Source organism: Cyanistes caeruleus, chromosome 15, assembly GCF_971803275.1.
Source record: "Cyanistes caeruleus chromosome 15, bCyaCae1.hap1.1, whole genome shotgun sequence".
NCBI classification, from domain to species: domain Eukaryota; kingdom Metazoa; phylum Chordata; class Aves; order Passeriformes; family Paridae; genus Cyanistes; species Cyanistes caeruleus.
Window position 1 is genome coordinate 15,934,646 of NC_141715.1, and position 26,212 is coordinate 15,960,857.

Genomic DNA, 26,212 nt, shown 5'->3' on the forward strand with positions numbered 1-26,212 from the left:
GCTTGGCGCTGTCCTGGGAAAGGGCGCATTGTGATGCTGGCGCCGGGTGTGTGGAAAGCTTTGGAGTCTCGGTCCGGGGCGAGCGGCAGCGCGGGCTGCGGGCGGCGGCGGGCGCAGTTGCAGCGCGCACCGCTGGGTGGTGCCCTCGGCCAAGGCGGCGCCGAGCGGCTGCGGCAGCGGAGGCGGCCGAGCCCGGCCCGGCCCAGCCCAGCGCAGCTCGGCTCAGCGCAGCGCAGCTGAGCCCGAGCGAGCTGAGATCAGCGCAGCGCAGCCGGCCGGAGGTGGCAGCGGCTGCGTTGGCGAGCGCTGCCCCGTGTCAGCCGCTGCCGGCCCCCCCCGGCTGTGTCAGGCGCCGCTTTCGGCGGCAGCGGAGGCAGCGAGAGAAGGCGCCCGGCCCGCACTTGGCCGCTCTCGGCGGGGAATCACCGGCGACAGCCGCCACACCGACCCCGGCCGCCGCCGCCGCCGCCGCCGCGCCATGGCGATCGCAAGGCAAGTGCTTTGTCTGTCTGCTTTCCTGTGGCTGCCGCCCGCTCGCGCCGAGCCCATCCGCTACTCCGTAGCCGAGGAGGCGGAAAGCGGCTCCCTGGTGGGCGAGCTGGCGGAGGACGCGGGGCTGACGCCGGCGCAGCTCTCGGCTCGCCGCGCCCGCCTGGTGTCGGAGGACGGCCGGCAGCATTTTGCCTTAGAGCGCGGCTCCGGCCGCCTGCTCGTGGCGGGGAGGCTGGACCGGGAGGAGCTGTGCGGCCAGTCCGCCACCTGCATGCTCCCCTTCGAGCTGCTGCTCTCCAACCCCCTGCAGTTCTTTCGGGTCGAGGTGGCTCTGGAGGATATCAATGATCATTCACCTGTTTTCCCTGTGGAACGAGTCACTTTTAAGATTCTTGAGACCAGTGAGCCAGGCTCTCGTTTCCCTTTGGAGGTGGCTCGTGATCTGGATATTGGAAGCAATACAGTCCACTCATACAGCATCTCCCCGGAGAATAAGTATTTCAGTGTCTCTTATGGAAGTCACAGTGAGAATGACCGAAGTGTGGAACTTGTTTTGGAAAAGCCACTAGATAGAGAGGTCCAGGAAGAGATGAGTTTTAGTCTCATTGCTATAGATGGGGGCTCTCCACCGCGGAGTGGGACCACCCAACTCAATGTTATTGTTCTAGACGTAAATGACAATGCTCCTGTCTTCACTCAGAAAACCTATGTTTGTCAGGTTTTGGAAAACTCACCACAGGGTTCTGCCGTTCTGAGAGTGGTTGCAGCCGATCGGGATACTGGAAGTAATGGAGACATCACTTATGAGTTCAGCCAACCACTGAGTCAAACTGACAGCCCATTCACAATTGACTCTATGAGTGGGGAAATTAAACTCACAAAACCTCTGGACTATGAGGCAGCACAAAGTCACGAACTGAGTGTGAGAGCCACAGATGGTGGGGGACTCTCAGCCATCTGCAAAGTGCTGGTGGAGGTGGTGGATGTGAATGACAATGCCCCAGAGGTGGTGGTCAGCTCCTTCAGCAGTCCCCTCCCCGAGGACACAGCGCCCGGCACGGTGGTTGCTCTGTTTACGGTCAGGGACCGGGATTCTGGGGCCAACGGGAAGATCTCGTGTGGCCTCGAGGATCAGCTCTTCTTCTCGCTGCGGCCAGCCTATAAGAATTACTATGAGCTGGTGACAGTGAGCGCGCTGGACCGCGAGGAGACGGCTCGCTACATCCTCAGGGTGACGGCGGCAGACGCGGGGTCGCCTCCTCTGACGAGCACGCAGACCTTCACCGTGGACATCTCGGATGTCAATGACAACGCCCCCGTCTTCAACCAGACGTCGTACACCATGTACGTGCGTGAGAACAATGTGCCCACGGTGTTTGTTGGAGCCGTCAGCGCTGCCGACGCTGACGTGGGGCTCAATGGCAAGGTGAGCTATTCGCTGGCAGCGGTGCAGGCGGCAGAGGGGCCTTGGTGCTCGTGCGTGTCTGTGAACTCTGAGAACGGGCACGTGTTTGTGCTGCGGCCCCTGGACTACGAGCGCTTGAGGCAGACGGAGGTGACGGTCAGTGCCTCTGACGCGGGCTCTCCTCCCCTCAGAGCCAACGTCAGCGTCCGCCTCGTGGTGCTGGACGAGAACGACAACGCCCCGCTCGTGCTGTACCCAGGCCAGGACAGCAGCCCAGCGTCCAGTGAGCTGGTGCCCGTGTCGGCCGAGGCGGGCTACCTCATCACCAAAGTGGTGGCCGTGGATGCCGACTCCGGGCAGAACTCGTGGCTCTCGTACCACCTGCTGAGGGCCAGCGAGCCAGGGCTGTTCACGGTGGGTGTCCACAGCGGGGAGGTGCGTCTGAGGAGGCCGGTGACGGAGAGAGACAGCGTGAGGCAGAAGCTCCTTGTCCTGGTCAGAGACAACGGCAAGCCGCCCCTGTCGGCCACGGCAGCTGTGAGCGCGCTCCTGCTCAAGGACTTGTCAGACGTGCGCCTCCCCGGGCACAGCATCCCGGCGCCAGAGGATCAGGCTGGCTCCCTCACCACCTATTTAATCATTGCCCTGGTGTGTGTCTCCCTGCTCTTCCTCGTCTCCACCGCACTCTTTGTGGCTCGCAAGGTGTGCAAGAGAAAGGAGCTGAAGGCTGGCCATGTGCTTTATGGTGCCGACAACTTGCAGAGCGGCCTGGCCGATGGGGCCGCTGCAGGGAGCCTGCCCCGCGCCTATTGCTACGAGATCAGCCTCACAACGGGCTCGGGCAACAGCGAGTTCAAATTCCTCAAGCCCATCCTGCCCAGCGTGCCACCACAGCACTGCGCCGTGGGCCAGGGCCCGGAGGATGAACAGCATTTCCCCTGTGTCCCTGTCAGCACCGAGGACACGGCACCAGACAATCCTGGCACTCTCTCTGCAGGACACTTCAATTCTCTTTCCTTCAACTAGCTGGGCTCTGCACTGCCAGAGGCTTCACTGCCCATGGGAGATTGGGATCCAGGCAGCAGCAGGTGGCAATGGTTTCTCCAGAGAAAACTTGTATTTCCAATGTCATAATCAATTTCCTTCATATTCTATTTCAGAATAGAAGTTGTCAGGTTCTCCAAAAAGAGAAAAATTGATGCAACTTAGAGAAAGTTGGTCTCTCACTCTGGCTGTGATATGCTTCATCTCTGATATTGTCATTTCTGATAGGCTTTAAGAAGGGGATTATTATTCCAGCTATTCTCCTGTATCTCTTGCTATCAGACCAGTCCATGAAACTCTTCCTTCTTCATTGCTGTAACAGAATGGCACAGTTGTGTAGACAAGTCCCACACTTGCTGCAATAGCCCAATGCTCTTTGCCCAGCTCAGAAAAGCAAGGTACTTCTGAATACTCTGTCATAATGTTCTGTTTAACGTGGGGCTTTTTCTTTCTGGGGATTTGGAGGTCTCTGTGTATGTGGGCTTTGTTCTTTATGCTTTTCTCTCAGTATGTCTGTCTGTTCACCATTTGTGCATCTGCTGATGCTTCACGAATGCTGCCCTCTCAAAGAGTGAATTTGTTCCATCCAGCCATTGCTGTGCGGCAATTCCAGCTCCACAGAGTAAAAGGCTGTTTTGACCCTATGGGTACAGGGCTCTCATCTTCTTCAAGGCAGAGAAGAGTAGTAAAATTCACAAAATCATCCTTTATCTAATATGTATTTCTGTTATGTCCACCTGGAATTGTCTTGGAAATTCAGCACTGAAAGATGCATTAGGGTAGGCTATAACAGTGGAAAATCATGAAAACTTATTAATTGTCTTTATGAGAATGAGAACACCACTTGTCCATAAAATATAATTTTCTGACGGTAGAATCAAGAAGAACATGAAAACAGGACTTTGAGTTTTCTTTGCTCATTCTTGTTTCTGAATTCAGAGGCTTCTCTCTGAGACTAGAAAGCTGTCCCTACTGAAGTTTCTCAATTTGTGATAGAGTTATTTCCATTCTCTTTAAGCCCTTTTTCTTCTTATCCACTATCTATCACTGCGCCGTGGGCCAGGGCCTGGAGGAAGAACAGCATTTCCCCTGTGTCCCTGTCAGCACCGAGGACACGGCACCAGACAATCCTGGTACTCTCTCTGCAGGACACTTCAATTCTCTTTCCTTCAACTAGCTGGGCTCTGCACTGCCAGAGGCTTCAATGCATGTGGGACAATGGGATCCAGGCAGCAGCAAGTGGCAATGGATCCTTCAGAGTAAACTCGTGTTTCTAAATGTCATAAGGTATTTCCCTTATATTCCAAGTCAGAATAGAAGTTGCCTGGTTCTCCAAAAAGAGAAAAATAGAAGCAAATAAAAGAAAGTCGGGCTCTCACTGTGGCAGTTATATACTTCATCTCTGATTTGGCCATTTCTGATAGAATTTAAGAAGGAGGTGTAAGAGACGGTCCGAAGATTCCCTCATCTGTCTCACAACCGTCTCAAGGACAGAGACTGAGACCCTGAATATCACAAGGGACTTGGTTTGGGGGTTTGGGCCTAGCTGAGATGGATGTTTGCTCAGTGATTGTTTGCAGGTGGTTGCACGGTACACTGCTCTCGTTCCTGCTGGTGAGCAGAGGCTTGGTAACCTGCATAACGGGTTTTCCACGACTCATGGCTCTCATTCCTGCTGGTGAGCAGAGGTTTGTGCCTGGTACCCGGTGCAATGGGTTTTCCACAACACCTTGTCCTTGTTCCTGCTGGTGAGCAAAGACTTGCAAGACATGGATCGCTCTGTACCCTACACCTGCTCCCTGCGCAATGGAATTTCATTACAATGATCATCAATCTCGTCTGGTTTTGGCCCTGCGCCCCTCGCTTTGCAAAAGACTATAAAATTATACCCCAAACTCACCTTCCTTTGAGATCTCCCCAACGGACAGAAGACTCTGCGTCGTTGGACGGCTGAGTGGACTTCGACGTTGGTAGCTATAATCCCCTTACTCTCTTTTCCTTATGCTTTGCTTTCTCTTTTCTTTCCCTCTATCGCATATTAGTGCTGATGAGCACTCAATAAACTGTGTTTTCTTGTTTAAGTCCTTGGTTTGCTGATAATCTTTTGTACTCTAAGACCGGCTAAAAGAACCACATCACGAATCCCACCTTGCGGATCGTGACAGGAGGTTAGCACTTCAGCTATTCTCCTATGTCTCTTGCTGTCAGACCAGACCATGAAGCTCTTATTCATTGGTATTAACACAACTGCACAGTTGTGTAGACAGATCTCACACTTGCTGAAATGGCCCAAAGCCCATTGCCCTGCTCAGAATTGCAAGATGGTTCTAAATTTCATGACATGATGTCCTCTTATCATGGGTGTTTTTCTTTCTGGGGCTTTGGATGTCTCTGTGTGAGATGTGTGGTCCCTGTGTGTTACACTTTCTTCTCAACATGTCTGTCTGTTCGGCCCTTGTGCATCTGCAGATGCTTCACTATTGCTGCCCAGTGAAAGAGTGAATTTGTCTCATCCACCCATTGCAATGCTGGCAATTTCAGCTCTGCAGAGTAAAAGGCTCTTCTGACCCCATGAGTGCAGGGGTCTTAATTTCTTGAGGACAGAGAGGAGTAGGAAAATGCATAAGAGAATCTTCCTTTCACCTGTGTGTGGCTTTTGTGTTCTGTCCACCAGGGATTGTCTAGGAAATACAGCACTAGAGTATGTAGTCGGTTGGGTTCTTAAATGTAGAGAGCCATTAAAACCAGTCAATTGTCATTATATGCATGGAAATGCAAAATGTGCATGAAATGTAATTTTGTGGAGTTAGAATCGAGAAGAACTTGAAAACAGGATATTGAGGGTTTTTTCCTCATTCTTGTTTTGAATTCAGAGGCTTCTTGATGTGACTAGAAAGCTGTCCCTATAAAAGTTTCTCCATTTGTGTTAGAGCGTTTGCATTCTAATTTTTCCCCTGTCTCCTTTTATCTACTTAACTGTACTGAGAATTCTTTTGCTCATTCCATCGGAGATGGATTGCTACCCCAGCTATAATAACTGGTTCTTGGAACGATGTCTGTGATGCATGGAATATTAATAAAGCCACCCTCTAGTTCTTTCGTGCTGAAGTTAGACTCCTTAACATTGGTATAATTCTGAGTTCAAAAATTGTAAAAATATATAGAATTGAAATAAAGACTGACTACTTACGTGAAGACAGAATTCCTTGTAGGATGTGCTTTCTGGGAAAAAGTCTTCAAGGCGCTTCAAGCTTCTGCGAGGGATTTTCTCACTCTGTCCTATGCCAGAACGCTTGGATGTGTCCAGTTGCTGAGCGTGGAGATGCAGGCGGGGAGTTTCCGTTTGCTGCCCGTGCTGTCAGCATCGCCCACTGCGCGCTCGGTTTGTCCTGCTGAGCGATGAGGCTGCGTGGTTCTGGTGTGGGTGTGGGCTTGGCGCTGCCCTGGGAAAGGGCGCATTGTGATGCTGGCGCCGGGTGTGTGGAAAGCTTTGGAGTCTCGGTCCGGGGCGAGCGGCAGCGCGGGCTGCGGGCGGCGGCGGGCGCAGTTGCAGCGCGCACCGCTGGGTGGTGCCCTCGGCCAAGGCGGCGCCGAGCGGCTGCGGCAGCGGAGGCGGCCGAGCCCGGCCCGGCCCAGCCCAGCGCAGCTCGGCTCAGCGCAGCGCAGCTGAGCCCGAGCGAGCTGAGATCAGCGCAGCGCAGCCGGCCGGAGGTGGCAGCGGCTGCGTTGGCGAGCGCTGCCCCGTGTCAGCCGCTGCCGGCCCCCCCCGGCTGTGTCAGGCGCCGCTTTCGGCGGCAGCGGAGGCAGCGAGAGAAGGCGCCCGGCCCGCGCTTGGCCGCTCTCGGCGGGGAATCACCGGCGACAGCCGCCACACCGACCCCGGCCGCCGCCGCCGCCGCCGCCGCGCCATGGCGATCGCAAGGCAAGTGCTTTGTCTGTCTGCTTTCCTGTGGCTGCCGCCCGCTCGCGCCGAGCCCATCCGCTACTCCGTAGCCGAGGAGGCGGAAAGCGGCTCCCTGGTGGGCGAGCTGGCGGAGGACGCGGGGCTGACGCCGGCGCAGCTCTCGGCTCGCCGCGCCCGCCTGGTGTCGGAGGACGGCCGGCAGCATTTTGCCTTAGAGCGCGGCTCCGGCCGCCTGCTCGTGGCGGGGAGGCTGGACCGGGAGGAGCTGTGCGGCCAGTCCGCCACCTGCATGCTCCCCTTCGAGCTGCTGCTCTCCAACCCCCTGCAGTTCTTTCGGGTCGAGGTGGCTCTGGAGGATATCAATGACCATTCACCTGTATTCCCCGAGAAGCGTGTCACTTTTGACATCCCGGAAAGGAGTGACCCCGATTCGCGGTTCCCTCTGGAGGTGGCTCGGGACCTCGATGTTGGTAGCAACACAGTCCAGGCATACAGCATCTCTTCCAAGAACGAATATTTCACTGTCTCCTATGGAAGTAGGAGTAATGGTGACAAATATCTTGAACTTGTCTTGGAGAAGCCGCTAGACAGAGAGGAGCAGGCAGAGATGGGTTTCCATATTATTGCTGTGGACGGTGGCTCTCCTCCCAGAAGTGGCACCATCGAGATCTATATTGTCATTCGGGATGTAAATGACAATGCTCCCATATTCACAAAAGAGCGTTACGTAGGGAAGGTTTTGGAGAACATGCCAGAAGGGTCAGTAGTGCTGACTGTGCTGGCAACAGATAAGGATGCAGGAATTAATGGAGAGATCTCCTATCAACTCAGTGAAGTAGTGGGAGACAGTGACTCAATATTTGTAATTGATTACAAAACTGGTGAAATTAAACTCACAAAACCTCTGGACTTTGAGGCTGCACAAAGTCACGAACTGAGTGTGAGAGCCAGAGATGGTGGGGGACTCTCAGCCATCTGCAAAGTGCTGGTGGAGGTGGTGGATGTGAATGACAATGCCCCAGAGGTGGTGGTCAGTTCCTTCAGCAGTCCCCTCCCCGAGAACACAGCGCCCGGCACGGTGGTTGCCCTGTTTACGGTCAGGGACCGGGATTCTGGGGCCAACGGGAAGATCTCGTGTGGCCTCGAGGATCAGCGCTTCTTCTCGCTGCGGCCAGCCTATAAGAATTACTATGAGCTGGTGACAGTGAGCGCGCTGGACCGCGAGGAGACGGCTCGCTACATCCTCAGGGTGACGGCGGCAGACGCGGGGTCGCCTCCTCTGACGAGCACGCAGACCTTCACCGTGGACATCTCGGATGTCAATGACAACGCCCCCGTCTTCAACCAGACGTCGTACACCATGTACGTGCGTGAGAACAATGTGCCCACGGTGTTTGTTGGAGCCGTCAGCGCTGCCGACGCTGACGTGGGGCTCAATGGCAAGGTGAGCTATTCGCTGGCAGCGGTGCAGGCGGCAGAGGGGCCTTGGTGCTCGTGCGTGTCTGTGAACTCTGAGAACGGGCACGTGTTTGTGCTGCGGCCCCTGGACTACGAGCGCTTGAGGCAGACGGAGGTGACGGTCAGTGCCTCTGACGCGGGCTCTCCTCCCCTCAGAGCCAACGTCAGCGTCCGCCTCGTGGTGCTGGACGAGAACGACAACGCCCCGCTCGTGCTGTACCCAGGCCAGGACAGCAGCCCAGCGTCCAGTGAGCTGGTGCCCGTGTCGGCCGAGGCGGGCTACCTCATCACCAAAGTGGTGGCCGTGGATGCCGACTCCGGGCAGAACTCGTGGCTCTCGTACCACCTGCTGAGGGCCAGCGAGCCAGGGCTGTTCACGGTGGGTGTCCACAGCGGGGAGGTGCGTCTGAGGAGGCCGGTGACGGAGAGAGACAGCGTGAGGCAGAAGCTCCTTGTCCTGGTCAGAGACAACGGCAAGCCGCCCCTGTCGGCCACGGCAGCTGTGAGCGCGCTCCTGCTCAAGGACTTGTCAGACGTGCGCCTCCCCAGGCACAGCAGCCCGGCGCCAGAGGATCAGGCTGGCTCCCTCACCACCTATTTAATCATTGCCCTGGTGTGTGTCTCCCTGCTCTTCCTGGTCTCCACCGCACTCTTTGTGGCTCGCAAGGTGTGCAAGAGAAAGGAGCTGAAGGCTGGCCATGTGCTTTATGGTGCCGACAACTTGCAGAGCGGCCTGGCCGATGGGGCCGCTGCAGGGAGCCTGCCTCGCGCCTATTGCTACGAGATCAGCCTCACAACGGGCTCGGGCAACAGCGAGTTCAAATTCCTCAAGCCCATCCTGCCCAGCGTGCCACCACAGCACTGCGCCGTGGGCCAGGGCCCGGAGGATGAACAGCATTTCCCCTGTGTCCCTGTCAGCACCGAGGACACGGCACCAGACAATCCTGGCACTCTCTCTGCAGGACACTTCAATTCTCTTTCCTTCAACTAGCTGGGCTCTGCACTGCCAGAGGCTTCACTGCCCATGGGAGATTGGGATCCAGGCAGCAGCGGGTGATAATCTTTCCTCCAGAGCCGACTTGTGTTTCCAAATGCTATAACCAATTTCCCTCATATTCTAAGTCATAGTAGAAGTTGTCATGTTCTCCAAAAAGAGAAAAATTGAAGCAAATAAAAGAAAGTTGGGCTGCCACTGTGGCAGTAATATGCTTCATCTCTGATTTGGCCATTTCTGATAGACTTGAAGAAGGGGGTTAGCACTCCAGCTAAGCTCCTGTGCCTGGTGCTGTCAGGCCGGATCATGACAGTCTTATTCATTGCTATAGCATAATGGCACATTTGGTTAGTCAATTCTCACTCTTGTTGAAATAGGTCAAAGCCCTTTGTCCAGCTCAGAAATGCAAGGTACTTTTGAATACCATGTTGTGATGTTTTCTGACCATCAGTCTTTTTCTTTCTGGGGCTTTGGAGGTCTCTCTCTGAGATATTTGGGCTTTGTGTGTTACACTTTTATGTCAGGATGTCTGTCTGTTCACCCTTTGTGCATCTGGAAATGCTGCAGTAGTGCTGCCCTGTGAAAGAGTGAATTTGTCCCATCCAGCCATTGCAATTCTGGTAATTCCAGCTCTGCAGAGTAAAAGGCCATTTTGACCCTATGAGTACAGGAGTCTTCTTCAAGGCAGAGAGGAGCTGGAAAATGCACAGTAAAATCTTCTTTTAGCATGTTCGTGGGATTGGTGTTCTGTCCCACTCAGATTGGCTTAGAAATGCAGCACCAGAAGATGCAATAGGGCAGGCTATAAGTGTGGAGAATCACGAACATTTATTAATTGTCTTTATATGCATGAGAACACCACATGTCCATAAAATACAATTTTTAGTTAGAGTTAGAATGAAGCAGAACTTGAAAACAAGTCTTTGAGTTTTCCTTACTCTTTGTTGTTTCTGAATTCAGGAGATTCATGCTGGTGCTAGATAGCTGTCCCTACAGGATTTTCTCCATTTGTGTTAGAGCGTTTGCATTCCCTTTTTTGCCTTTTCTCTTTTTATTGACTTAACTGTATTGGGCATTATTTTTCTAATTCTTCTTGAGAAGGACAGCCTGCCCATCTATAACTACTGGTAGTATGAATGATGTCTGTGATGCATGAAGCATTAACAAAGACAGTCTGAAGTTGTATTGTGCTGAAGATAGAAACATTAATATTGGTATATCTCTGAGTTTAAAAATTGTAAAAATATGTAGAATTGAAATAAAGAATGACTACTTACATGGAGACAAAATTCTTTGTAGATATGTGCTTTCTGGGGAAGACTTGTCACGGCTCCTCAAGCTTCTGCGAGGGTTACTCTCACAATGTCCTGTGACAGAACATTTGGATGCGTTCAGTTGGTGAGCGTGGAGATGCAGGCGGGGAGTTTCCATTTGCTGCCCGTGCCGTCAGCATCGCCCACTGCGTGCTCGGTTTGTCCTGCTGAGCGATGAGGCTGCGTGGTTCTGGTGTGGGTGTGGGCTTGGCGCTGCCCTGGGAAAGGGCGCATTGTGATGCTGGCGCCGGGTGTGTGGAAAGCTTTGGAGTCTCGGTCCGGGGCGAGCGGCAGCGCGGGCTGCGGGCGGCGGCGGGCGCAGTTGCAGCGCGCACCGCTGGGTGGTGCCCTCGGCCAAGGCGGCGCCGAGCGGCTGCGGCAGCGGAGGCGGCCGAGCCCGGCCCGGCCCAGCCCAGCGCAGCTCGGCTCAGCGCAGCGCAGCTGAGCCCGAGCGAGCTGAGATCAGCGCAGCGCAGCCGGCCGGAGGTGGCAGCGGCTGCGTTGGTGAGCGCTGCCCCGTGTCAGCCGCTGCCGGCCCCCCCCGGCTGTGTCAGGCGCCGCTTTCGGCGGAAGCGGAGGCAGCGAGAGAAGGCGCCCGGCCCGCGCTTGGCCGCTCTCGGCGGGGAATCACCGGCGACAGCCGCCACACCGACCCCGGCCGCCGCCGCCGCCGCCGCCGCCGCGCCATGGCGATCGCAAGGCAAGTGCTTTGTCTGTCTGCTTTCCTGTGGCTGCCGCCCGCTCGCGCCGAGCCCATCCGCTACTCCGTAGCCGAGGAGGCGGAAAGCGGCTCCCTGGTGGGCGAGCTGGCGGAGGACGCGGGGCTGACGCCGGCGCAGCTCTCGGCTCGCCGCGCCCGCCTGGTGTCGGAGGACGGCCGGCAGCATTTTGCCTTAGAGCGCGGCTCCGGCCGCCTGCTCGTGGCGGGGAGGCTGGACCGGGAGGAGCTGTGCGGCCAGTCCGCCACCTGCATGCTCCCCTTCGAGCTGCTGCTCTCCAACCCCCTGCAGTTCTTTCGGGTCGAGGTGGCTCTGGAGGATATCAATGACCATTCACCTGTTTTCCGAGAAGATCGATTAAGAATTAGGATCCCTGAAACGAGCAACCCTGGTTCACGTTTCCCGTTGGAGGTGGCTCGGGACCTCGATATTGGCAGCAGCACAGTCCAGATGTACAGCATCTCTCCCAAGAACGAATATTTCAGTGTCTCCTATGGAAGTAGGAGTAATGGTGACAAATATGTTGAACTTGTTTTAGAAAAGCCACTAGACAGAGAGGAGCATGCAGAGATGAGTTTTAGTGTCATTGCTGTAGATGGGGGCTCTCCTCCTAGAAGTGGCACCATCGAGATCTCTATTATTATTCTGGATGCAAATGACAATGCTCCGACATTCAAGCAGGACCATTACGTTGTGAAGGTTTTGGAGAATACGCCAGAAGGCTCTGTGGTTCTGCAAGTGCTGGCAACAGATCAGGATGCAGGTGTCTATGGGGAAATTTCCTACCAACTAAGTGAAGCTGCGGACCAGAGTGTCTCAATATTTGTGATTGATCCCATAACGGGTGAAATTAAAATCACAAAACCTCTGGACTTTGAGGCAGTACAAAGTCACGAACTGAGTGTGAGAGCCAGAGATGGTGGGGGACTCTCAGCCATCTGCAAAGTGCTGGTGGAGGTGGTGGATGTGAATGACAATGCCCCAGAGGTGGTGGTCAGCTCCTTCAGCAGTCCCCTCCCCGAGAACACAGCGCCCGGCACGGTGGTTGCCCTGTTTACGGTCAGGGACCGGGATTCTGGGGCCAACGGGAAGATCTCGTGTGGCCTCGAGGATCAGCTCTTCTTCTCGCTGCGGCCAGCCTATAAGAATTACTATGAGCTGGTGACAGTGAGCGCGCTGGACCGCGAGGAGACGGCTCGCTACATCCTCAGGGTGACGGCGGCAGACGCGGGGTCGCCTCCTCTGACGAGCACGCAGACCTTCACCGTGGACATCTCGGATGTCAATGACAACGCCCCCGTCTTCAACCAGACGTCGTACACCATGTACGTGCGTGAGAACAATGTGCCCACGGTGTTTGTTGGAGCCGTCAGCGCTGCCGACGCTGACGTGGGGCTCAATGGCAAGGTGAGCTATTCGCTGGCAGCGGTGCAGGCGGCAGAGGGGCCTTGGTGCTCGTGCGTGTCTGTGAACTCTGAGAACGGGCACGTGTTTGTGCTGCGGCCCCTGGACTACGAGCGCTTGAGGCAGACGGAGGTGACGGTCAGTGCCTCTGACGCGGGCTCTCCTCCCCTCAGAGCCAACGTCAGCGTCCGCCTCGTGGTGCTGGACGAGAACGACAACGCCCCGCTCGTGCTGTACCCAGGCCAGGACAGCAGCCCAGCGTCCAGTGAGCTGGTGCCCGTGTCGGCCGAGGCGGGCTACCTCATCACCAAAGTGGTGGCCGTGGATGCCGACTCCGGGCAGAACTCGTGGCTCTCGTACCACCTGCTGAGGGCCAGCGAGCCAGGGCTGTTCACGGTGGGTGTCCACAGCGGGGAGGTGCGTCTGAGGAGGCCGGTGACGGAGAGAGACAGCGTGAGGCAGAAGCTCCTTGTCCTGGTCAGAGACAACGGCAAGCCGCCCCTGTCGGCCACGGCAGCTGTGAGCGCGCTCCTGCTCAAGGACTTGTCAGACGTGCGCCTCCCCAGGCACAGCAGCCCGGCGCCAGAGGATCAGGCTGGCTCCCTCACCACCTATTTAATCATTGCCCTGGTGTGTGTCTCCCTGCTCTTCCTGGTCTCCACCGCACTCTTTGTGGCTCGCAAGGTGTGCAAGAGAAAGGAGCTGAAGGCTGGCCATGTGCTTTATGGTGCCGACAACTTGCAGAGCGGCCTGGCCGATGGGGCCGCTGCAGGGAGCCTGCCCCGCGCCTATTGCTACGAGATCAGCCTCACAACGGGCTCGGGCAACAGCGAGTTCAAATTCCTCAAGCCCATCCTGCCCAGCGTGCCACCACAGCACTGCGCCGTGGGCCAGGGCCCGGAGGATGAACAGCATTTCCCCTGTGTCCCTGTCAGCACCGAGGACACGGCACCAGACAATCCTGGCACTCTCTCTGCAGGACACTTCAATTCTCTTTCCTTCAACTAGCTGGGCTCTGCACTGCCAGAGGCTTCACTGCCCATGGGAGATTGGGATCCAGGCAGCAGCGGGTGATAATCTTTCCTCCAGAGCCGACTTGTGTTTCCAAATGCTATAACCAATTTCCCTCATATTCTAAGTCATAGTAGAAGTTGTCATGTTCTCCAAAAAGAGAAAAATTGAAGCAAATAAAAGAAAGTTGGGCTGCCACTGTGGCAGTAATATGCTTCATCTCTGATTTGGCCATTTCTGATAGACTTGAAGAAGGGGGTTAGACCTCCAGCTAAGCTCCTGTGCCTGGTGCTGTCAGGCCGGATCATGACAGTCTTATTCATTGCTATAGCATAATGGCACATTTGGTTAGTCAATTCTCACTCTTGTTGAAATAGGTCAAAGCCCTTTGTCCAGCTCAGAAATGCAAGGTACTTTTGAATACCATGTTGTGATGTTTTCTGACCATCAGTCTTTTTCTTTCTGGGGCTTTGGAGGTCTCTCTCTGAGATATTTGGGCTTTGTGTGTTACACTTTTATGTCAGGATGTCTGTCTGTTCACCCTTTGTGCATCTGGAAATGCTGCAGTAGTGCTGCCCTGTGAAAGAGTGAATTTGTCCCATCCAGCCATTGCAATTCTGGTAATTCCAGCTCTGCAGAGTAAAAGGCCATTTTGACCCTATGAGTACAGGAGTCTTCTTCAAGGCAGAGAGGAGCTGGAAAATGCACAGTAAAATCTTCTTTTAGCATGTTCGTGGGATTGGTGTTCTGTCCCACTCAGATTGGCTTAGAAATGCAGCACCAGAAGATGCAATAGGGCAGGCTATAAGTGTGGAGAATCACGAACATTTATTAATTGTCTTTATATGCATGAGAACACCACATGTCCATAAAATACAATTTTTAGTTAGAGTTAGAATGAAGCAGAACTTGAAAACAAGTCTTTGAGTTTTCCTTACTCTTTGTTGTTTCTGAATTCAGGAGATTCATGCTGGTGCTAGATAGCTGTCCCTACAGGATTTTCTCCATTTGTGTTAGAGCGTTTGCATTCCCTTTTTTGCCTTTTCTCTTTTTATTGACTTAACTGTATTGGGCATTATTTTTCTAATTCTTCTTGAGAAGGACAGCCTGCCCATCTATAACTACTGGTAGTATGAATGATGTCTGTGATGCATGAAGCATTAACAAAGACAGTCTGAAGTTGTATTGTGCTGAAGATAGAAACATTAATATTGGTATATCTCTGAGTTTAAAAATTGTAAAAATATGTAGAATTGAAATAAAGAATGACTACTTACATGGAGACAAAATTCTTTGTAGATATGTGCTTTCTGGGGAAGACTTGTCACGGCTCCTCAAGCTTCTGCGAGGGTTACTCTCACAATGTCCTGTGACAGAACATTTGGATGCGTTCAGTTGGTGAGCGTGGAGATGCAGGCGGGGAGTTTCCATTTGCTGCCCGTGCCGTCAGCATCGCCCACTGCGTGCTCGGTTTGTCCTGCTGAGCGATGAGGCTGCGTGGTTCTGGTGTGGGTGTGGGCTTGGCGCTGTCCTGGGAAAGGGCGCATTGTGATGCTGGCGCCGGGTGTGTGGAAAGCTTTGGAGTCTCGGTCCGGGGCGAGCGGCAGCGCGGGCTGCGGGCGGCGGCGGGCGCAGTTGCAGCGCGCACCGCTGGGTGGTGCCCTCGGCCAAGGCGGCGCCGAGCGGCTGCGGCAGCGGAGGCGGCCGAGCCCGGCCCGGCCCAGCCCAGCGCAGCTCGGCTCAGCGCAGCGCAGCTGAGCCCGAGCGAGCTGAGATCAGCGCAGCGCAGCCGGCCGGAGGTGGCAGCGGCTGCGTTGGCGAGCGCTGCCCCGTGTCAGCCGCTGCCGGCACCTCCCGGCTGTGTCAGGCGCCGCTTTCGGCGGCAGCGGAGGCAGCGAGAGAAGGCGCCCGGCCCGCGCTTGGCCGCTCTCGGCGGGGAATCACCGGCGACAGCCGCCACACCGACCCCGGCCGCCGCCGCCGCCGCCGCCGCCGCGCCATGGCGATCGCAAGGCAAGTGCTTTGTCTGTCTGCTTTCCTGTGGCTGCCGCCCGCTCGCGCCGAGCCCATCCGCTACTCCGTAGCCGAGGAGGCGGAAAGCGGCTCCCTGGTGGGCGAGCTGGCGGAGGACGCGGGGCTGACGCCGGCGCAGCTCTCGGCTCGCCGCGCCCGCCTGGTGTCGGAGGACGGCCGGCAGCATTTTGCCTTAGAGCGCGGCTCCGGCCGCCTGCTCGTGGCGGGGAGGCTGGACCGGGAGGAGCTGTGCGGCCAGTCCGCCACCTGCATGCTCCCCTTCGAGCTGCTGCTCTCCAACCCCCTGCAGTTCTTTCGGGTCGAGGTGGCTCTGGAGGATATCAATGACCATTCACCTGTTTTCCGAGAAGATCGATTAAGAATTAGGATCCCTGAAACGAGCAACCCTGGTTCACGTTTCCCGTTGGAGGTGGCTCGGGACCTCGATATTGGCAGCAGCACAGTCCAGATGTACAGCATCTCTCCCAAGAACGAATATTTCAGTGTCTCCTATGGAAGTAGGAGTAATGGTGACAAATATGTTGAACTTGTTTTAGAAAAGCCACTAGACAGAGAGGAGCATGCAGAGATGAGTTTTAGTGTCATTGCTGTAGATGGGGGCTCTCCTCCTAGAAGTGGCACCATCGAGATCTCTATTATTATTCTGGATGCAAATGACAATGCTCCGACATTCAAGCAGGACCATTACGTTGTGAAGGTTTTGGAGAATACGCCAGAAGGCTCTGTGGTTCTGCAAGTGCTGGCAACAGATCAGGATGCAGGTGTCTATGGGGAAATTTCCTACCAACTAAGTGAAGCTGCGGACCAGAGTGTCTCAATATTTGTGATTGATCCCATAACGGGTGAAATTAAAATCACAAAACCTCTGGACTTTGAGGCAGTACAAAGTCACGAACTGAGTGTAACAGCCACAGATGGTGGGGGACTCTCAGCCATCTGTAAAGTGCTGGTGGCGGTGGTGGATGTGAATGACAATGCCCCAGAGGTGGTGGTCAGCTCCTTCAGCAGTCCCCTCCCCGAGGACACAGCCCCCGGCACGGTGGTTGCCCTGTTTACGGTCAGGGACCGGGATTCTGGGGCCAACGGGAAGATCTCGTGTGGCCTCGAGGATCAGCGCTTCTTCTCGCTGCGGCCAGCCTATAAGAATTACTATGAGCTGGTGACAGTGAGCGCGCTGGACCGCGAGGAGACGGCTCGCTACATCCTCAGGGTGACGGCGGCAGACGCGGGGTCGCCTCCTCTGACGAGCACGCAGACCTTCACCGTGGACATCTCGGATGTCAATGACAACGCCCCCGTCTTCAACCAGACGTCGTACACCATGTACGTGCGTGAGAACAATGTGCCCACGGTGTTTGTTGGAGCCGTCAGCGCTGCCGACGCTGACGTGGGGCTCAATGGCAAGGTGAGCTATTCGCTGGCAGCGGTGCAGGCGGCAGAGGGGCCTTGGTGCTCGTGCGTGTCTGTGAACTCTGAGAACGGGCACGTGTTTGTGCTGCGGCCCCTGGACTACGAGCGCTTGAGGCAGACGGAGGTGACGGTCAGTGCCTCTGACGCGGGCTCTCCTCCCCTCAGAGCCAACGTCAGCGTCCGCCTCGTGGTGCTGGACGAGAACGACAACGCCCCGCTCGTGCTGTACCCAGGCCAGGACAGCAGCCCAGCGTCCAGTGAGCTGGTGCCCGTGTCGGCCGAGGCGGGCTACCTCATCACCAAAGTGGTGGCCGTGGATGCCGACTCCGGGCAGAACTCGTGGCTCTCGTACCACCTGCTGAGGGCCAGCGAGCCAGGGCTGTTCACGGTGGGTGTCCACAGCGGGGAGGTGCGTCTGAGGAGGCCGGTGACGGAGAGAGACAGCGTGAGGCAGAAGCTCCTTGTCCTGGTCAGAGACAACGGCAAGCCGCCCCTGTCGGCCACGGCAGCTGTGAGCGCGCTCCTGCTCAAGGACTTGTCAGACGTGCGCCTCCCCGGGCACAGCAGCCCGGCGCCAGAGGATCAGGCTGGCTCCCTCACCACCTATTTAATCATTGCCCTGGTGTGTGTCTCCCTGCTCTTCCTGGTCTCCACTGCACTCTTTGTGGCTCGCAAGGTGTGCAAGAGAAAGGAGCTGAACGCTGGCCATGTGCTTTATGGTGCCGACAACTTGCAGAGCGGCCTGGCCGATGGGGCCGCTGCAGGGAGCCTGCCCCGCGCCTATTGCTACGAGATCAGCCTCACAACGGGCTCGGGCAACAGCGAGTTCAAATTCCTCAAGCCCATCCTGCCCAGCGTGCCACCACAGCACTGCGCCGTGGGCCAGGGCCCGGAGGATGAACAGCATTTCCCCTGTGTCCCTGTCAGCACCGAGGACACGGCACCAGACAATCCTGGCACTCTCTCTGCAGGACACTTCAATTCTCTTTCCTTCAACTAGCTGGGCTCTGCACTGCCAGAGGCTTCACTGCCCATGGGAGATTGGGATCCAGGCAGCAGCGGGTGATAATCTTTCCTCCAGAGCCGACTTGTGTTTCCAAATGCTATAACCAATTTCCCTCATATTCTAAGTCATAGTAGAAGTTGTCATGTTCTCCAAAAAGAGAAAAATTGAAGCAAATAAAAGAAAGTTGGGCTGCCACTGTGGCAGTAATATGCTTCATCTCTGATTTGGCCATTTCTGATAGACTTGAAGAAGGGGGTTAGACCTCCAGCTAAGCTCCTGTGCCTGGTGCTGTCAGGCCGGATCATGACAGTCTTATTCATTGCTATAGCATAATGGCACATTTGGTTAGTCAATTCTCACTCTTGTTGAAATAGGTCAAAGCCCTTTGTCCAGCTCAGAAATGCAAGGTACTTTTGAATACCATGTTGTGATGTTTTCTGAGCATCAGTCTTTTTCTTTCTGGGGCTTTGGAGGTCTCTCTCTGAGATATTTGGGCTTTGTGTGTTACACTTTTATGTCAGGATGTCTGTCTGTTCACCCTTTGTGCATCTGGAAATGCTGCAGTAGTGCTGCCCTGTGAAAGAGTGAATTTGTCCCATCCAGCCATTGCAATTCTGGTAATTCCAGCTCTGCAGAGTAAAAGGCCATTTTGACCCTATGAGTACAGGAGTCTTCTTCAAGGCAGAGAGGAGCTGGAAAATGCACAGTAAAATCTTCTTTTAGCATGTTCGTGGGATTGGTGTTCTGTCCCACTCAGATTGGCTTAGAAATGCAGCACCAGAAGATGCAATAGGGCAGGCTATAAGTGTGGAGAATCACGAACATTTATTAATTGTCTTTATATGCATGAGAACACCACATGTCCATAAAATACAATTTTTAGTTAGAGTTAGAATGAAGCAGAACTTGAAAACAAGTCTTTGAGTTTTCCTTACTCTTTGTTGTTTCTGAATTCAGGAGATTCATGCTGGTGCTAGATAGCTGTCCCTACAGGATTTTCTCCATTTGTGTTAGAGCGTTTGCATTCCCTTTTTTGCCTTTTCTCTTTTTATTGACTTAACTGTATTGGGCATTATTTTTCTAATTCTTCTTGAGAAGGACAGCCTGCCCATCTATAACTACTGGTAGTATGAATGATGTCTGTGATGCATGAAGCATTAACAAAGACAGTCTGAAGTTGTATTGTGCTGAAGATAGAAACATTAATATTGGTATATCTCTGAGTTTAAAAATTGTAAAAATATGTAGAATTGAAATAAAGAATGACTACTTACATGGAGACAAAATTCTTTGTAGATATGTGCTTTCTGGGGAAGACTTGTCACGGCTCCTCAAGCTTCTGCGAGGGTTACTCTCACAATGTCCTGTGACAGAACATTTGGATGCGTTCAGTTGGTGAGCGTGGAGATGCAGGCGGGGAGTTTCCATTTGCTGCCCGTGCCGTCAGCATCGCCCACTGCGTGCTCGGTTTGTCCTGCTGAGCGATGAGGCTGCGTGGTTCTGGTGTGGGTGTGGGCTTGGCGCTGCCCTGGGAAAGGGCGCATTGTGATGCTGGCGCCGGGTGTGTGGAAAGCTTTGGAGTCTCGGTCCGGGGCGAGCGGCAGCGCGGGCTGCGGGCGGCGGCGGGCGCAGTTGCAGCGCGCACCGCTGGGTGGTGCCCTCGGCCAAGGCGGCGCCGAGCGGCTGCGGCAGCGGAGGCGGCCGAGCCCGGCCCGGCCCAGCCCAGCGCAGCTCGGCTCAGCGCAGCGCAGCTGAGCCCGAGCGAGCTGAGATCAGCGCAGCGCAGCCGGCCGGAGGTGGCAGCGGCTGCGTTGGCGAGCGCTGCCCCGTGTCAGCCGCTGCCGGCACCTCCCGGCTGTGTCAGGCGCCGCTTTCGGCGGAAGCGGAGGCAGCGAGAGAAGGCGCCCGGCCCGCACTTGGCCGCTCTCGGCGGGGAATCACCGGCGACAGCCGCCACACCGACCCCGGCCGCCGCCGCCGCCGCCGCCGCGCCATGGCGATCGCAAGGCAAGTGCTTTGTCTGTCTGCTTTCCTGTGGCTGCCGCCCGCTCGCGCCGAGCCCATCCGCTACTCCGTAGCCGAGGAGGCGGAAAGCGGCTCCCTGGTGGGCGAGCTGGCGGAGGACGCGGGGCTGACGCCGGCGCAGCTCTCGGCTCGCCGCGCCCGCCTGGTGTCGGAGGACGGCCGGCAGCATTTTGCCTTAGAGCGCGGCTCCGGCCGCCTGCTCGTGGCGGGGAGGCTGGACCGGGAGGAGCTGTGCGGCCAGTCCGCCACCTGCATGCTCCCCTTCGAGCTGCTGCTCTCCAACCCCCTGCAGTTCTTTCGGATCGAGGTGGCTCTGGAGGATATCAATGACCATTCACCCGTCTTCCCCGAGGAACGAGTGACTTTTGATATCACGGAAAGGAGTGACCCTGGTTCGCATTTCCCTCTGGAGGGTGCTCGGGACCTCGATATTGGCAGCAACACAGTCCAGGCATATAGCATCTCCCCCGAGAACCAATATTTTAGTATCTCCTATGGAACTCGAAGCACAGGCAAGAAGTATCTTGAACTTGTTTTGGAAAAGCCACTAGACAGAGAGGAGCATGCAGAGATGAGTTTTAGTCTCATTGCTGTAGATGGGGGCTCTCCTCCCAGGACTGGGACAACTGAAGTGGAAATTGTCATTCTAGATGTAAATGATAATCCTCCCATCTTCACACAGGAGGAGTACATTGGTGAGGTTCTGGAAAACATGCCAGAAGGGTCTGTAGTTTTGACTGTGTTAGCAACTGATCAGGATTCGGGAGTTTATGGCGAAATTTCCTATCAATTCAGCCAAGCAGTGGGACAAACGGAGTCGGCATTTCTGATTGATGCCATAAGTGGGGAAATTAGAATCACAAAACCGCTGGACTATGAGGCAGCACAAAGCCATGAACTGAGTGTGAGGGCCAGAGATGGTGGGGGACTCTCAGCCATCTGCAAAGTGCTGGTGGAGGTGGTGGATGTGAATGACAATGCCCCAGAGGTGGTGGTCAGCTCCTTCAGCAGTCCCCTCCCCGAGGACACAGCGCCCGGCACGGTGGTTGCTCTGTTTACGGTCAGGGACCGGGATTCTGGGGCCAACGGGAAGATCTCGTGTGGCCTCGAGGATCAGCTCTTCTTCTCGCTGCGGCCAGCCTATAAGAATTACTATGAGCTGGTGACAGTGAGCGCGCTGGACCGCGAGGAGACGGCTCGCTACATCCTCAGGGTGACGGCGGCAGACGCGGGGTCGCCTCCTCTGACGAGCACGCAGACCTTCACCGTGGACATCTCGGATGTCAATGACAACGCCCCCGTCTTCAACCAGACGTCGTACACCATGTACGTGCGTGAGAACAATGTGCCCACGGTGTTTGTTGGAGCCGTCAGCGCTGCCGACGCTGACGTGGGGCTCAATGGCAAGGTGAGCTATTCGCTGGCAGCGGTGCAGGCGGCAGAGGGGCCTTGGTGCTCGTGCGTGTCTGTGAACTCTGAGAACGGGCACGTGTTTGTGCTGCGGCCCCTGGACTACGAGCGCTTGAGGCAGACGGAGGTGACGGTCAGTGCCTCTGACGCGGGCTCTCCTCCCCTCAGAGCCAACGTCAGCGTCCGCCTCGTGGTGCTGGACGAGAACGACAACGCCCCGCTCGTGCTGTACCCAGGCCAGGACAGCAGCCCAGCGTCCAGTGAGCTGGTGCCCGTGTCGGCCGAGGCGGGCTACCTCATCACCAAAGTGGTGGCCGTGGATGCCGACTCCGGGCAGAACTCGTGGCTCTCGTACCACCTGCTGAGGGCCAGCGAGCCAGGGCTGTTCACGGTGGGTGTCCACAGCGGGGAGGTGCGTCTGAGGAGGCCGGTGACGGAGAGAGACAGCGTGAGGCAGAAGCTCCTTGTCCTGGTCAGAGACAACGGCAAGCCGCCCCTGTCGGCCACGGCAGCTGTGAGCGCGCTCCTGCTCAAGGACTTGTCAGACGTGCGCCTCCCCGGGCACAGCAGCCCGGCGCCAGAGGATCAGGCTGGCTCCCTCACCACCTATTTAATCATTGCCCTGGTGTGTGTCTCCCTGCTCTTCCTCGTCTCCACCGCACTCTTTGTGGCTCGCAAGGTGTGCAAGAGAAAGGAGCTGAAGGCTGGCCATGTGCTTCATGGTGCCGACAACTTGCAGAGCGGCCTGGCCGATGGGGCCGCTGCAGGGAGCCTGCCCCGCGCCTATTGCTACGAGATCAGCCTCACAACGGGCTCGGGCAACAGCGAGTTCAAATTCCTCAAGCCCATCCTGCCCAGCGTGCCACCACAGCACTGCGCCGTGGGCCAGGGCCCGGAGGATGAACAGCATTTCCCCTGTGTCCCTGTCAGCACCGAGGACACGGCACCAGACAATCCTGGCACTCTCTCTGCAGGACACTTCAATTCTCTTTCCTTCAACTAGCTGGGCTCTGCACTGCCAGAGGCTTCAATGCTCATTGGAGAATGGGATCCAGGCAGTGGCATTTGGCAATGGATCCTTCAGAGAAAACTTGTGTTTCCAATGCCATAACCAATTTCCTTCATATTCTATTTCAGAATAGAAGTTGTCAGGTTCTCCAGAAGGGAAAAGTAGAAGCAAATTAGTGAAAGCTGGTCTCTCATTCTGGCTGTGATATGCTTCATCTCTGATATTGTCATTTCTGATAGGCTTTAAGAAGGGGATTAATACTCCAGCTATTCTCCTGTATCTCTTGTTGTCAGACCAGTCCATGAAACTCTTACTTCTTCATTGCTATAACAGAATGGCACAGTTGTGTAGACAAGTCCCACACTTGCTGCAATAGCCCAATGCTCTTTGCCCAGCTCAGAAAAGCGAGGTACTTCTGAATACTCTGTCATAATGTTCTGTTTAACGTGGGGCTTTTTCTTTCTGGGGATTTGGAGGTCTCTGTGTATGTGGGCTTTGTTCTTTATGCTTTTCTCTCAGTATGTCTGTCTGTTCACCATTTGTGCATCTGCTGATGCTTCACGAATGCTGCCCTCTCAAAGAGTGAATTTGTTCCATCCAGCCATTGCTGTGCGGCAATTCCAGCTCCGCAGAGTAAAAGGCTGTTTTGACCCTATGGGTACAGGGCTCTCATCTTCTTCAAGGCAGAGAAGTGTAGGAAAATTCACAAAATCATCCTTTATCTAATATGTATTTCTGTTATGTCCACCTGGAATTGTCTTGGAAATTCAGCACTGAAAGATGCATTAGGGTAGGCTATAACAGTGGAAAATCATGAAAACTTATTAATTGTCTTTATGAGAATGAGAACACCACTTGTCCATAAAATATAATTTTCTGACGGTAGAATCAAGAAGAACAGGAAAACAGGACTTTGAGTTTTCTTTGCTCATTCTTGTTTCTGAATTCAGAGGCTTCTCTCTGAGACTAAAAAGTTGTTCCTACTGAAGTTTCTCCATTTGTGATAGAGTTATTTCCATTCTCTTTAAGCCCTTTTTCTTCTTATCCACTATCTATCACTGCGCTGTGGGCCAGGGCCTGGAGGAAGAACAGCATTTCCCCTGTGTCCCTGTCAGCACCGAGGACACGGCACCAGACAATCCTGGCACTCTCTCTGCAGGACACTTCAATTCTCTTTCCTTCAACTAGCTGGGCTCTGCACTGCCAGAGGTTTCAGTACCTGTGGGACAATGGGATCCAGGCAGCAGCAGGTGGCAATGGGTCCTTCAGAGTAAACTCGTGTTTCTAAATGTCATAAGGTATTTCCCTTATATTCCAAGTCAGAATAGAAGTTGCCTGGTTCTCCAAAAAGAGAAAAATAGAAGCAAATATAAGAAAGTCGGGCTCTCACTGTGGCAGTTATATACTTCATCTCTGATTTGGCCATTTCTGATAGACTTGAAGAAGGGGGTTAGCACTCCAGCTATTCTTCTGTATCTCTTGCTGTCAGACCAGACCATGAAACTCTTATTCATTGGTATTAACACAACTGCACAGTTGTGTAGACAGATCTCACACTTGCTGAAATGGCCCAAAGCCCATTGCCCTGCTCAGAATTGCAAGATGGTTCTAAATTTCATGACATGATGTCCTCTTATCATGGGTGTTTTTCTTTCTGGGGCTTTGGATGTCTCTGTGGGAGATGTGTGGTCCCTGTGTGTTACACTTTCTTCTCAACATGTCTGTCTGTTCGGCCCTTGTGCACCTGCAGATGCTTCACTATTGCTGCCCAGTGAAAGAGTGAATTTGTCTCATCCACCCATTGCAATGCTGGCAATTCCAGCTCTGCAGAGTAAAAGGCTCTTTTGACCCCATGAGTGCAGGGGTCTTAATTTCTTGAGGACAGAGAGGAGTAGGAAAATGCATAAGAGAATCTTCATTTGACCTGTGTGTGGCTTTTGTGTTCTGTCCACCTGGGATTATCTAGGAAATACAGCACTAGAGTATGTAGTCGGTTGGGTTCTTAAATGTAGAGAGCCATTAAAACCTGTCAATTGTCATTATATGCATGGAAATGCAAAATGTGCATGAAATGTAATTTTGTGGAGTTAGAATCGAGAAGAACTTGAAAACAGGATATTGGGGGTTTTTTCCTCATTCTTGTTTTGAATTCAGAGGCTTCTTGATGTGACTAGAAAGCTGTCCCCACAGAAGTTTCTCCATTTGTGTTAGAGAGTTTGCATTCTAATTTCTCCCCTGTCTCCTTTTATCTACTTAACTGTGCTGAGAATTATTTTGCTCATTCCACCGGAGATGGATTGCTACCCAGCTATAATAACTGGTTCTTGGAACGATGTCTGTAATGCATGGAATATTAATAAAGACACCCTCAAGTTCTTTTGTGCTGAAGTTAGACTCCTTAACATTGGTATAACTCTGAGTTTCAAAATTGTAAAAATATATAGAATTGAAATAAAGACTGACTACTTACGTGAAGATAGAATTCTTTGTAGGATGTGCTTTCTGGGAAAGAATATTCAAGGCGCTTCAAGCTTCTGCGAGGGATTTTCTCACTCTGTCCTATGCCAGAACGCTTGGATGTGTTCAGTTGGTGAGCGTGGAGATGCAGGCGGGGAGTTTCCATTTGCTGCCCGTGCTGTCAGCATCGCCCGTTGTGTGCTCGGTTTGTCCTGCTGAGCGATGAGGCTGCGTGGTTCTGGTGTGGGTGTGGGCTTGGCGCTGCCCTGGGAAAGGGCGCATTGTGATGCTGGCGCCGGGTGTGTGGAAAGCTTTGGAGTCTCGGTCCGGGGCGAGCGGCAGCGCGGGCTGCGGGCGGCGGCGGGCGCAGTTGCAGCGCGCACCGCTGGGTGGTGCCCTCGGCCAAGGCGGCGCCGAGCGGCTGCGGCAGCGGAGGCGGCCGAGCCCGGCCCGGCCCAGCCCAGCGCAGCTCGGCTCAGCGCAGCGCAGCTGAGCCCGAGCGAGCTGAGATCAGCGCAGCGCAGCCGGCCGGAGGTGGCAGCGGCTGCGTTGGCGAGCGCTGCCCCGTGTCAGCCGCTGCCGGCACCTCCCGGCTGTGTCAGGCGCCGCTTTCGGCGGCAGCGGAGGCAGCGAGAGAAGGCGCCCGGCCCGCACTTGGCCGCTCTCGGCGGGGAATCACCGGCGACAGCCGCCACACCGACCCCGGCCGCCGCCGCCGCCGCCGCCGCGCCATGGCGATCGCAAGGCAAGTGCTTTGTCTGTCTGCTTTCCTGTGGCTGCCGCCCGCTCGCGCCGAGCCCATCCGCTACTCCGTAGCCGAGGAGGCGGAAAGCGGCTCCCTGGTGGGCGAGCTGGCGGAGGACGCGGGGCTGACGCCGGCGCAGCTCTCGGCTCGCCGCGCCCGCCTGGTGTCGGAGGACGGCCGGCAGCATTTTGCCTTAGAGCGCGGCTCCGGCCGCCTGCTCGTGGCGGGGAGGCTGGACCGGGAGGAGCTGTGCGGCCAGTCCGCCACCTGCATGCTCCCCTTCGAGCTGCTGCTCTCCAACCCCCTGCAGTTCTTTCGGGTCGAGGTGGCTCTGGAGGATATCAATGACCATTCACCCGTCTTCCCCGAGGA

At 55.1% G+C, this 26,212-nt stretch overlaps 5 protein-coding genes across 5 annotated transcripts in view; all 5 read left to right on the forward strand.

Moving 5' to 3' along the window:
• Positions 1-153: 153 nt before the first annotated feature.
• On the forward strand, positions 154-6,143 carry LOC111944371 (protocadherin beta-4-like). Its single transcript, XM_023947136.2, has one exon. It carries the CDS (start codon positions 479-481, stop codon positions 2,921-2,923), a length of 2,445 nt encoding a protein of 814 aa, XP_023802904.2. The 5' UTR covers positions 154-478; the 3' UTR covers positions 2,924-6,143.
• Positions 6,119-13,826, forward strand: LOC111944395 (uncharacterized). Its single transcript, XM_086852155.1, has 2 exons — positions 6,119-9,293; positions 10,852-13,826. Exons 1-2 carry the CDS (start codon positions 6,850-6,852, stop codon positions 13,739-13,741), a joined length of 5,334 nt encoding a protein of 1,777 aa, XP_086708281.1. The 5' UTR covers positions 6,119-6,849; the 3' UTR covers positions 13,742-13,826.
• Positions 13,827-14,640: 814 nt separating this feature from the next.
• Positions 14,641-19,480, forward strand: LOC147650414 (protocadherin beta-4-like). Its single transcript, XM_086852039.1, has one exon. It carries the CDS (start codon positions 15,744-15,746, stop codon positions 18,186-18,188), a length of 2,445 nt encoding a protein of 814 aa, XP_086708165.1. The 5' UTR covers positions 14,641-15,743; the 3' UTR covers positions 18,189-19,480.
• LOC111922487 (protocadherin beta-4-like) lies at positions 19,474-25,120 on the forward strand. The gene has a single exon (XM_023918049.2). It carries the CDS (start codon positions 20,188-20,190, stop codon positions 22,630-22,632), a length of 2,445 nt encoding a protein of 814 aa, XP_023773817.2. The 5' UTR covers positions 19,474-20,187; the 3' UTR covers positions 22,633-25,120.
• Positions 25,121-25,727: 607 nt separating this feature from the next.
• Positions 25,728-26,212, forward strand: part of LOC111945686 (protocadherin beta-4-like) — a 4,029-nt gene continuing 3,544 nt past the window's right edge. Inside the window, exon 1 of the mRNA XM_086852043.1 lies at positions 25,728-26,212. Within this exon, the coding sequence (XP_086708169.1) occupies positions 25,827-26,212 (386 nt within the window). The 5' untranslated portion in view covers positions 25,728-25,826.